Source organism: Chelmon rostratus, chromosome 14 (assembly GCF_017976325.1).
Source record: "Chelmon rostratus isolate fCheRos1 chromosome 14, fCheRos1.pri, whole genome shotgun sequence".
NCBI lineage: Eukaryota > Metazoa > Chordata > Actinopteri > Chaetodontiformes > Chaetodontidae > Chelmon > Chelmon rostratus.
In genome coordinates, this window is record NC_055671.1 from 5,759,546 (window position 1) to 5,772,331 (window position 12,786).

The following is a 12,786-nucleotide window of genomic DNA, read 5'->3' on the forward strand; positions in this document are numbered from 1 at the left end:
GTGATGAGTATGTGGGTACAAAGAATATGAGTAGAGTATATGGGTGATCAATATATAGAAATGTTCTGATCCAAAGATTCATCTTTACCAGTACACCAAGTGACCCCAGGATTGGAGGGGGTATATTTTTCTATTCTCTGTCACTGCGATGGCCTGATTTGTCCATAGGGGATGGTTTCATCTAATCTAATCTCGTGTAATGCCTGTTCATGAAACAAAATGTTTCCCTGCATGCATCCTTCCACAGGAGATTAGGGACAATTTGCAGAAATGCTACAGCTTGCACATGCAGTAGCTTTCCTTTGTTCATATCTACCTTCACCTGCAAACATATCAACAGCATCTTAAAACAAACCCTCACTGAAAAGTATTCACAGTATCAGTGAAGTGGTGAGGTTCACTTGATGCCGTGAAAACAACGCACAGATGTTGAAACAGATACACAGTCACAGAGGCTGACTGGATTAACATTAAAACCTACATTTCATATTCGCCCTTTTTGCAGATTCCAAATTCTAAGGATTCGCATGGCAGTCTTTGGCTTCAGTTTAGCAACAGCTTGATTATGAGGCAACAAATGTTACAAGAAATGGGATTTTCTGGGTCTAATTTTGTGTCGCTTTGTATCAATTCTCCCTGAACGCTCCTAACAAGATTCGGCCTGCATCATAAAATTTCACCGCACAACTGCTTTAATATAATTCTAAAATCTATAATACAAGCAATCATCACCCCTGTAAAAACTGTTCAGACTAGGATTGTGTGCATGGCAACAAGCATAAATCCTTTTTTTCTATGGACAGGCGCTATTAGCATAACTATATAATTTAACATGATGATTAAACATCAGACTAAGACAGACAAAGACTGACTTGAATATGAGCACCACAGGGAGTAAAATCGAGTGGGACTGAATCAAGACAGGCTTTCAACAGACCACACTTATTTGCCTTTTTCACCATACCCGCATTCGACAATGTGTAATGTTTTTCAATGAGATAGAGGTGCTAAAAATGGCTCCTTCAACAGCTGCTTTACCCCCTCCTCCTCCCAAAATTCACCCCACCTTCTGCTTCTGTAGCTTATTTTCTGAGCCATAATATTTTTCAAGATTAGACACACAATTAACTCTAATGTTCTTAGCAGAGAGAGTGGGGGCTTACTGCTGGAGGACAAAATACAATCATCTTCCCACAACTCAGCTCTGTGTTAGACAATGCCTGGACATTAGCTGATAATAATGTGACATGCTCAATACAATATACAATGCTTATCTCCAAAATGATGCGGCCATTCGAAGTCCGACCTGGCAACAAAAGATATGTTGTCAGAATAAACTGTCAGACCTGTTTTACATGTTAAGAGATTTTTCCCCCTGTGTAGCCTACTACCAAGCCAAATTCTTTAACATTGCACGAAGGATAATCTAACAGAGGTTCAAGCATGTGTAGAGTTGAGCTGACACCTACCTAGCAGGTAAGCAGACTGCACGCCAGCACCTGCAGATGCAACACCCTAGGGACCTGCCTGCCACACTGTGTATCCTCATACTGAGATGGCTAGCTCAGATGCCGTGAGAATATTATGCAAAACCAACCAGAATACATAGTCATAAAGTGGGAAAAAACATTCCAAGTGCAAGCAAGAGGAGGAACCAGAAGTAGAGTAATGCTTTTGAGATCTGAATACTGGCTGTGAAATATTTGTTAAATCCATATATCACTTTAAATAGGCGTTTCCCTTCATTCAGGAAGCAAAACACATACTGTAGTGTGTTAAAATGTCTACAGTCTAAGACGTTAAATCCAGTAAGAGACATCCACCATTTGAAAACAGTGACAATTACTGTGAAAAAATGAGCGGCATATTAGAAACACACATTTCTTTTATTATAGTTCTAAGCCTTGTTTACCACATAGTTGTACTTAAGTACAGCACCTACTTCATTCTTAAAGTTTACTGAACTCCGGTATCATTTTTTCCAAGTAATTACACAGATTTTTTAAATAAAATCCTTCAAATCTCCTTCACTGCCTGTGTGCAGCATCTTCTCTGCCTCTGTGCCGTTTATCTACAGAAAAATGGCATTCCGGCGATGTTCATTTGAGATATGAGGTACGCGAGAACCCTTATTATCATCGCAGTGAACAGCTTATTTGTCACAGAGCCCATTATTCCTCATTAGGAGCAGAGGGCACAGCAGAGCTGGGCATCAAGTAGCTAAGTGATGAATGTGCTTTGGGGGTGTTTATCGCCCTAACAGTGCAACACAGTGATGATGACCGATGGACTCAAGAGAGCGGAGAAAATCAGCACTGCACTGACCTTGTTTTAACTGATAGGTTACATGGGTAGCAGAGGAAATGTCTCTGCCTCAGTACATTCCCTGTTCAACACATACTTGGAGAATTTCAGCAGTCGTGGTTAAGATATCACAGGTGTACTATCTGCTCTGCATCTGACAGTCCACTAAATGAGATCTGTGTCAGTGGCAGAACTGCAGACATGTAGAAATGAAATGAAAATGATTTGTCCAGTTATTACCGACTAACACTAGTTCCTCAGCAATGGTGCTAAACCATGTAAGTAGCAAAACATCCAATGGTTGGTAACAAAATTTTTTAGTCCTACTCATTGCAGGCAGCAACACTGCTGGATTATCAGGAATCCACAACAAATGAGTGTTCTGAATTTGAATAGTGCCGTCTGAAATGTTGGTCTCTCTGTTGGTCATGTTCATCAGGAGCCAAATTTCAGGTGATTCTAATGGCCGCTTGCTAAGCCCCGCCCCCCTTAGTTGCTACTGCTACATCTGTCAAGCTTTCTGCTCTTCATTGCACATAAGCAGTTTACAATGATAACAGAGGCACATGTCCAACTTGTAGTTGTTGTCATTTCCGGGCCAGTGGGTCCAGTGATTACTGACAGAGGTAGACAAAATCAGGCTTCTCATTTCTAGCGAGCGACTGCTGATTTTGCTCGCTAAATTAACTAGCTAATTAAGTTAACGTTAACAACAGGAGTTGATTGAAAATGTTGTCTCAATACGATTTTTAATCGTTCTGGCTGATTTATTTATAACAAAAACTCAGTCAAAGCATCTTAACTATGCACTATGGCTACATCTGTGCACAGATGCTATTCAAATGAAATCCTAGTTTATTGGATGGTCACTCGATCAGTAAAATGTTGCTCTCTCACCACATACATATTGTATTACAGATGTATATATATATATATATATATATACAGTAGTTTAGCTAAAATACTTTGTAGCTCAAATTAGGGTTGCAATGTAATATTAGTACATATCAGATGACAAAATCATATGCTCTCATTTACATAATTTCGCTGTAAATTTCAATTACAAATGCAAAATCTTAACTAATCATTTATGTCAGTTATTAAAAAAAATTCCAGCATCTTCAGATGAGAAAACTTGCTGCTTTTCTCTGTTTTCACATCATTGTAAATTGGTTGTTTGGATTTTAGACGGTTCGTTGGACAAAACAAGCAGACTGACCAAGCATGCAAGCTGACCAATATATCATGGTCATCCTGGATCCACGTACACACTAAAGCATGACCTTTATGAAGTGATCAACCACTAATTTGTGTCATTAAGGCAAAAGTGCTCCACAGCACATAATTTGCATGCCTCTGGGGAGCTTGGTGCTGTCAGTAGGTCAATACTGGGTTATAGAAGTTTGAAAACAACAAACTTGAAATATCTGTCAATGTAACATTGACTTTATGACCAAGGGATTGAACTTTAATTTGGCCAATATATCTTTCCTCAAGAATGCTTTGGCAGCAGGCCAGAAGACAGTTTTACCCCATACCTGTGAAGAAGAAATGAGCTCTGAATACAGAGTGGCTGCACAGCCATTAACAGGACACAAAAGCAAGCACCACTATTAATCATTTTCACTGATTCTGTAGCAGGCAGCGATTTGTTCATTTAGTAATTCAGATATGAAATGGAGGGAGGAGGAAAAGAGGGAAATGGTAGGGTAATGTGGTGAGGTAAAGGCGGGATCAGCGTTTCACACTCCCATGTAGGTGAACAGGAGTTGGCACAGGGCCTGTACTGTGCTGGCATGCTAAAATATTAACGTCCGGGGCTGTGAATATTCATGCTCGGTTGTCCCCATCATCAGATTGTGGAGGACAAAGCAGTGTCCCTGGAGTGTAATCCGATTCTACATGTTCCTGCTTCATTTCCAAGGACAGGGGGCTCCAGGCAGAGTGGGTGGCTGCTTGTCTGGAGGTGAAGCTGCGGCTGCAACATGTTTCAGCCACCAAGAGGAAAGTAGCGCTGTTGAACTGCTGGGTCATGACAAGTGAATGTGACCTCAAGTCATTACTGTCTGCATGAGGCCAATGACAATGGCTCAGGTTGTGCTGTACATGCCTCCACCCATCTCTGTGGTTGGAACAATTTCTTCATGGCCCCAACGCCTTATCAACACACGCACAGCTGGAGGAGTGACAACAGTTGCTCCTCTAAGAAGAGTTACTGATCAAACCACCCTTGTATTATGCTAATCTATGCATCTACAACAGCTATTGTGTATAACAGATTTTTTTTTCTGCTGTAAAAGAGGACATACATACATTCAAGCAGGGGGAGGGTAGCTTTCTAGAGAAACTGGAACAGACACACACACACACAGTGCAAGTACACTCCCTGGATCCGCATGTCTGTTTTCAAAAGGTAACCAAGCAACCAGTTAATGGCCAGGGCCTTTGGTTGTAGGCTTATCAGGTAACTGCCTTCTGCGCCTGCTCATAGGGTCACCAGGTTTCTGTTTATCCTGGGTCAGTGGCTTCACTTTTGACCCAAACAGCCAGGGGTGGAGGGGAGAGCACCAGAACAGGTCCAATAGCACTGCAGCAGGGAAGATGACCTTTCAGGTCCTATGGAAGGACTCAAACATGCATAGAGTAGAGACTGGCAAATGGAAATCAAGAGGTGTCTGTTAATAAAGCGAAGAAGTGGACAGGCACACGTTTAGTTATCTGGACTTGTAACAATGACAGATTCATCAGGAATATTTTTTCAGTTTTACTGCTAATTTTTTTAATGCTAAAAAACTATGCACACAGTCAGTGAAAGGTATACCGCTCAGGATTCTCCTAAAAAACAATATATAGCCTCCCCCCAATCATCACTTGTGATCCACTAGTAGTGTGTAGTGGTGTATTTTTCTTGCCATCTGCCAGTATTTTCTTCTTATTTTGCTGTTTTCTGGACTTTCTGGGCAGCAACCTTTTGGCAGTTGGATTGTAGCCTTCCAACAATAACAGTGCGCAGGTGAGGTCAGGACTTTTTGAAAAGGTAGCGACCAGGTGCTAGACTGTAAGCAACACAGATCAAAGAGGAAGCTACAAAAATGGTGAACAGAGTGCTTAAAAGTGCTGCCAGTAACTGACTACAGCTTTCAGGAAGACTGTCACAAAACAAATATTTGATTATTTATCTATGACCATATTTAAACCCTTTTATAATGTGAAGGCTGGATGAAGGCTATTTGCACTTTTAGAGAGTCTAAATCCTCAACACTAACCATACTTTCAAGAATTTCAGATCACCCTCTTACAATTGTATTTCTTTTGTCAACATATTATATTCCATGTGGTGCTTTGTGGACAAATAGAGCAAAGAAAATGGAGCAGAAAGGCGCCACTTGTTATTTTGCCATTTAAGAGAGGTTGCCACATTATTGTGTATTTCTAAGCCATGTTAAAAGAATGCCATGAGTCTGGCAGATACTGTTCCTGTCTGCTGAAGTGGAACAGTGCCCAAATGACGAGGCCACAATGCCATTAAGATGGTAATGAGCCCAAACTAGTGGACACAACAATGCGAATCAGGAGACAAAAGAAAGCTAAACGGCACACTATGTAAACCTTATATTACACTCAGTGGCCCAGCTTGTACATGGAGAGATGTGCTGGATGATCTTAAACAAAGCACTTCTTCATTACACGTGGTTTCTCACTAATCAACACGCTGGAATGTCACTGCCCCGACCACGGCTCTGCGGTTTCCCATCAAATCCTCAGAAAATATTTCAATAGCTGCCGCAGTATGTCATTGGTTGAATCCAAAAGATGATCGTGTGGCAAAAGTTTCACATTGTAGTTTGGAGTGGGAGGAGAGATCTGCTAGTTTCAGTGTAAATTCCAGGGCACTGAACTGCCACGCCCATAAGCATACAACTGTGTCATGCATCGTCCGCAATTAACAAAACAACAGGGGTAACATATTGGCATCATATAGTTTTGATGAATAAATAAGAAATGTTAGCAATCGTTCTACATTTATTGGCCTGATGACACACTATCAGAACAAAGTTTGAAAATCAAAGCAAAAACTTTTGACCTGTTCTATTCTCATCCATACTCCAAATGAAACCCTGAAAAATGCATTATTACTGACCGATGCTTCGAACAAAAAAAGTCCACAAAAAAATAGGAGTAAATCAGTGGCCTCCTACTGTCCTTTATGGAGGTCCCAGCCAAATGAAGAATACCTCAATTTTACCTCTGAATATTGACTAGAAGTTAGCACAAGCCTGGAAGGTTTAAAAATACTTCGTGGGATCAAAGGTTTCACAGCCCACACTGTTATCTACCCACCTACAGTATCAACAAACAACACCCCCCCTCTCAGGTGAGGCTCAATGGGGCTAAACTTTCAGCAAACGTTTAAACATAAACTAACAAAAAAAGCTGCCAACATGTGGTTAAATTAAATGTGATGGCCTGGGATTTCGGACAGGGGAAGGGGGGGTCAGCCCTGGTGGCAGATGGCAGCCAGTATAGGCAGCACTTTGAAGTCCTGTAGCCACAGGTTTAAAAACGGATCAAGCTATTGTGTTAACCACCAGACGATAAATCGAAGACATCTTACGGAAATATCCTGATTACTGGCACCGGGAAGCGTCCCTAAAAGTCATCTACCAGCTAATTCACAGTAGAAACCACAATGCTATGAGTTTTAAGAAATAAATATTCATTCGGAGCAATGAAATTCACCTGAAAACAGCCACGTAGTAGGGCTGACCTGGCGAAAGCTGTATTAAAACTAACCATCGTTACTTTACAAAGGTGACTGAGATAAAATCTGAATAAAAATGCATGAAATAAGGTTAGCAAACTTTGATTTACTATGTGTTCACCTCTCTTTTTCTTTCTTCTCTACGTTTTTCTTTATTTTTGTTGGGGCCGAGTTTTAAGACACCGACGTTAATCAGTAGTAATGCCTTGCCAAATAACCTAAGTTAGTGGTAGTTTGATTATTTTTGTTCAAACTCGGCTTGGCCGGACGCTTGCACTGGTGTGCTAGCTAACTAAACTGACCTTGGGTTGGAGTTGCTCGCTGTTGGCCAGTTTCTTCTAAGTGTGTTCAGATGCGGTTTTGGTGAACCACTAAGCCCATGAAATGTTAACCATACTAACTTTTGGTGTCGTTGATGAAAACGGAATCTAAAGTCACCATGTTTAACTTATCGAAAAGGCAAGTTTCCATGTTAACGCCAGCGGCTGACGTCGCTGTACGCGGCTGACCAGAGACGGTCCTCGCTGCCGTTTAAATGAAAAAAATCATCAGAATCAAAGTAGCTGAGCGGTTTGTTTCCGAAAACTTACCTGCGAGGAGGCTGAACAGTACACAGCTGAACCGGGCTACCGAAAGCTCCATTCCTGTTCCAGCTATTCCACGACTTCTTCAGTGAAACTTGGTGGGAGAACTTATGCTGAATTCGTGTGAGAGGTGGCAACCGAGCTCGACCGAAGCATCCAAACTCCACTCCTCCTCCTCCGCCGCCGCCGCTCTCTGCAGGTGCACAGCGGAGCGCGCCGCAGGGTGTCACGTGACAGCCAGTATCTCCAAAGAAAAAACAGTACTGCCCTCTGCCGTTGTAAACGAGGAGCTGCACCAGCATGGCGCCCGGGTTTCCTGCATGGGAGCCTGCGACAAGAAAACAATTTGTTTAACTTTCTCGGTGGCTTTCCCTACCAGCCCCCTTCCAGGCTTATGCAAGTTTCTCACCTTTTCCCCTGTCACTTCCTGAGCAACCTACCAGTAGTTATAGCAGCATCTAGACCTGGCTTAATATATTCTATTTTTGATCTATTTTCATTAACTGTATTTCAAAATGTTTCATTTAAAAGATATTGTTTTCAGATTGTGTTTTATAAGTCATGTGTATTATCCATTTATGTTCATGTGTTTGATCCTTTCTATACACGTACTTGTAATCAGTACGTTAGTCCTAAAAATCAATGGCAAATCTATACCACAAACTACATTTCCAAAACTGTGGACATATATTCAGCTTACATTTCACAGTGCAAACACCTCAGATGGCTGTGGTTCACACCAATCGGAATTTGCAGTTAATTTGGAAGCATTGTCAGTCAAATATATACCTTGACCATATTGGTGGGAGTGCAAGTGCTAGCTCACCTCTGATTTCTTAAAGTCAAGAACATTTCAACACTGGGGATGATAAAGCACCTTCCTGTCATTGCAGTAAACCAATCTAAAAATGAGTTTTGAACTTTTGAAGGCTAAATATTACCAAAAAATGCTTGTTAAACCCTTTGAGTAGAGCTACAGATTAGTTAAAACAAAGCGTCTTCATGATGAGTGGGTCAGACACCATATACACGCAATGGCCCTGGTTTGAATCCAGCCAGGGACTTTTGTTGCATGATATAAACACTTAAATCACAAGACTTGGAGGTTCCTTTAGTAAACACCAAAAGAATAAACAAAGCACCATGATGCTTGGAAATTGTGTTTAATAAAACTCCATAAATTTAAGCCTATACATCTGACAATTCTACACTATGAATAAATAAAACATTTTCTCACAAAGGACAGTAGGTGGCATACATGAAATCTCCCATTGTAAAAATACAGTACTTCAAGACATGTGTAGTATTCCAATTTCAATATCTAATTTAATACAAGTGATTTATTTAAACTATAACAAATGGTCTAAAGTGCAAAAAAGACTTGTCAAAATGAAAAAAATATCAATATATAAGATTAAAATTCATGTTTAAAAAAACAACACTGGTATGTCTTCAGTTTTAATCCAGTGTCAATAAGCACCAAGATCCCTAACTTCAACAATATGGCAGATTTTGGTTTGTGTCCCAGTATCCAGGCCCTCCTCTATAGCCAGGAGGGACCCAGAGATTATGCCTTGAAGGCTGAGGGGCTCTGCTGCGAGGCCTGAAGCTGTAGTGAGGCCGTGGAAGGATGTGACCTGTCCCTGGTACCATCTTCTTTGGATGCCACGTAGGAGCAGCTGGATTCATTGCCTTAAAAGGGAAACAAATCAAGAAGAGCTGCCATCAATTAAAACAGAAACAATCCTGGTCCATGAAGCATTTAATTTCAAATAAACGGAAAAAACAAATAACAAACTTTGAAAAAGATTTTTTAAAAAATACTTTAATCTGATAGTTTGCAAAAAAAAAAAAAAAAAAACTTTGAAAAATAATTTGATCTGGACACACATCACTAATGGGCATCAAACAGAACAATGTATGGCTACATTACAGTTCACCAAAACCAGGTTTCCACAATTAGCAAATGCATTACCTGGTAAGCACGGCGGCTGTTGGTGATAGTGAGGGGCGAAGTACGTATGCTCTCCTCATCAGAGGAAGAACCTGAGTGGTAGTCTGACGTCACCCTCTCCAAAGCACTGGTCACCTTCTTCGCAACATCTTTATCCTCCTCATTGTCGTGAGAGAAACTGGCAACTGAGAAACAAGGATTTGTCTCTCCATACCTAATAATGGGAATAGAGGAAAAACATCCTCAATTACTCTAAGGGGTGGGTGGTGGTTGTGGAAAATCAATTCTCAAACACATGACTCCTGAAAGATTATGTCTCATTGTCAAAAAGCCAATAGTGGGAAATTCAAAACCTAATTCTTGACATTCTGATCGGCTGTAACAATTTGAAAGACTGCTGTACGTTCCTTATGACTCGACCAGTTGGATGGTGAAACTTAACAGATGTAAACATGTGCCTCATGAGAACACAGATAACAGAGGTAAATTCATCTGCTAATGTCAATTATGGATCATTACAAATATGGTTTGCTTTAAAAGTAGCAGTGACAAGGGGAGAAAATAAATCACGTACACAAATAAAAAATTTTGATGCAGTGATAACCGTTTTAGATTTACATCATATCCCTTTCAATCGGACTCGAATCGCGAGGTGCCTAGAGACTCACACTCCTAGCTTTCGGTAGAATTGTTTTTTTCTTATACTATCAATATGCCTCCAGATAAAATGATCCTGGAAAGCACAAGACATATACAACACATTACAAAATCCAGAAATCACAAAAAATACTGTATATAGCCACATGTGGCAATAAGGGGGCACTAATTGCTTCATATTCTGAGTTAAATGTGCATCAATGACTGCAGATACTAAAACACACCAGTTACTCTTCTTAACTTTAAACAACAGTTTATAGCCTGAGTTGTAAATTGTTGTAACGCCATTATTCTCAACTTTGCTGAACAACTTCTTTATATTTTGTTTCAGCCATTCAGGACAAATTCAGTCAAAGTCTCACCTGCAACACACCTCCCCAGGGTCCACCCACAATGTGAGTTCACGTGGCAGTCCCAAGTCACTGTACTGTAGTCCGCTCTCCTGGCAGGCCCGAAGGAGCTCTGGATCCTGCCTGTGGAACCTGTTCACTCTGATGCACCTAAGGAGCACAAAAAAATCTGATCGATTAATGTCTGTCTATACCATCCAGTGGAAAAATCCCAGAACATTATTTTCGATACAACATTATGGAGGGTTGGCATTTACATGTCCCTGCTAACAGCAGCTGGTAAAAAATGGCAAACGTTCAGAGAGCAGCACCTGTAAGCTTGTCCTTTGCTGGGGGTGTCAGGATACCAGTGGCCCTTGAACTTCTCCTGCAGCGCCACAGCCAGCCTCTCAACAAACAGCTCGACCTTGTGCGGCTCCGACTTCTCCCCCTTTTTCACAAGCCTCTTCAGGAAGAATACCACAGCTGCAATTTCTCTCCTCATATTTCATCCACGTTTCATTACGTCCAGACAGCCTCTGTAAGGAAATGAACTTTGATCAGAGGAGCACCGATTCCATCACAAGCACTTCTGTGGTAAGCATTTCTATGGTTAGATGTTAGCTGGCGAAAGTATCAGACCATGCAAATTGCCTCGTGAGGCCAGTTTCCTAACAACTTTTCCTGTTAAAGTAATATATGATTGGGAATACTTCTCTTCATGTCTCTGATAAGTAGAGCAGTGACCATTACACATTTTAGAGACCTCTAAAAATCCCGACTCTGGGTTTAACTGCACTTAAGGTGTTTTTTCAGCGGTTTGCCTATCTGCTACACCCAGACCATTAAAAACCTGCAAGTGTACCTGCTGTTTTGTTACCCAGGTAACTAGCATTTACAAGTCCCTTCCATCAACGTTAGCCAAGTGTTCAAGTGCGCGCCCATAAAACAAAAGTGATTAACGGCACACACGAGGTGGTAGCAATCACTGTGTTAGTGTCTATTTCGTTAGATGATTAGTGAATAACACAAACATTATTACATTTAAAAACAATTTCGCTTTTTTTAAAATCTTATCTGTTGGCTTCAGTTAACGGTCTGGCGATTAGAAACGTCCGAGAAAGGCGGGCTGTGATGCACAAGTTCCGGTTATCCACGCTTGACTACGCTCCATAACACGGGCAACTGTAGCCAGCGTTTCAGCGAGTTATGCTAACGCTACGAACATCGCGTTACCTCGCAAAATCTGGCCGAAATGCTCTTGAAAACTTAGTTCCGACCTCGTGGTAAACACATAAGAGAATATCTCAAGAGCATATAAGGCTATTAGCTACATAGCTAAGAAGCCAAGCTAACGCTAACAGCCTCATGTTGCAAACACAGCAACCTATAAATATAGTGGTTAAAAGTTAGAAATAGTCAGACTTTACGGTAATACACTAACATGCCAGTCACATTGAGAGACACTTCGCTGATAGAGGAAGACAAGAGGATACACACAGCTCAGCTTACCTTTCCTTGAAATAAAGTTACCCTCCCGTACGTGAGGAAAAAAATGAATGGTTACGGGAAGTTCGCCAACTGAAGAACCCTTGAGGTTCAGCTATTAACCCCGCCCTTTACAACACAATTCCCGCCCATTGAGCATTCCCATTGGTTCCAAAAAGAGCAATACGCGTTCATTGGTCTAATATATGCTCGTAAAAGCATGATTCATGCTCATTACCGTTATGACTCATAGCGCCCGGCATGTGTTTTTTGTTTGTATGGTTGCACTCAATGATGTAATTTCTTCATGAAAATAGCAAATCCAAGTTTACATTGTAACACTACACACTGACTGGAAAGCTAGTTACAATATATTACTTTAGGTGTGAAGTTTGTAAGATTTTAGTCTATGCCACTCGTAATAAAATAAATTCAAGTTTAACTGCTGATCATCGTGTGAAATCAGTTTTCCTGCCTCCAAATTAGACATTTTAATCTGATAGTTCGCCAAAATAACATTGTCAGTTAGTTGCTTGAGTATTTATACAAGAACTGAATAAATATGTGTTAAACAAACTGTAATATTATGCTAATAATGTCATATAACCATAAATGGAGGGGAGGGGCGCTCTATGAGGACAAGGTTTTACATAAATGACAAGAATAATAATTAGGAGAACATGACAACCATATTGTGTCACCACTCCA

At 40.8% G+C, this 12,786-nt stretch overlaps 2 protein-coding genes across 2 annotated transcripts in view; both read right to left on the reverse strand.

Annotated features, from left to right (window-relative positions):
* cxadr (CXADR Ig-like cell adhesion molecule) overlaps nt 1–7,797 on the reverse strand; it is a 34,983-nt gene extending 27,186 nt beyond the window's left edge. The window contains exon 1 of the mRNA XM_041951744.1: nt 7,657–7,797. Coding sequence (XP_041807678.1) covers nt 7,657–7,708 — 52 coding nt within the window. The 5' untranslated portion in view covers nt 7,709–7,797. The remainder of the gene's footprint in view (nt 1–7,656) is intronic.
* A 999-nt stretch (nt 7,798–8,796) lies between these two features.
* Nucleotides 8,797–12,163, reverse strand: btg3 (B-cell translocation gene 3). Its single transcript, XM_041952686.1, has 5 exons — nt 12,103–12,163; nt 10,923–11,129; nt 10,624–10,761; nt 9,626–9,818; nt 8,797–9,342 (listed from the first exon to the last, which is right to left on the reverse strand). The coding sequence occupies exons 2-5, from the start codon at nt 11,093–11,095 to the stop codon at nt 9,145–9,147; spliced, it is 702 nt and encodes a 233-aa protein (XP_041808620.1). The 5' UTR covers nt 11,096–11,129; nt 12,103–12,163; the 3' UTR covers nt 8,797–9,144.
* Between the last annotated feature and the right edge of the window lie 623 nt (nt 12,164–12,786).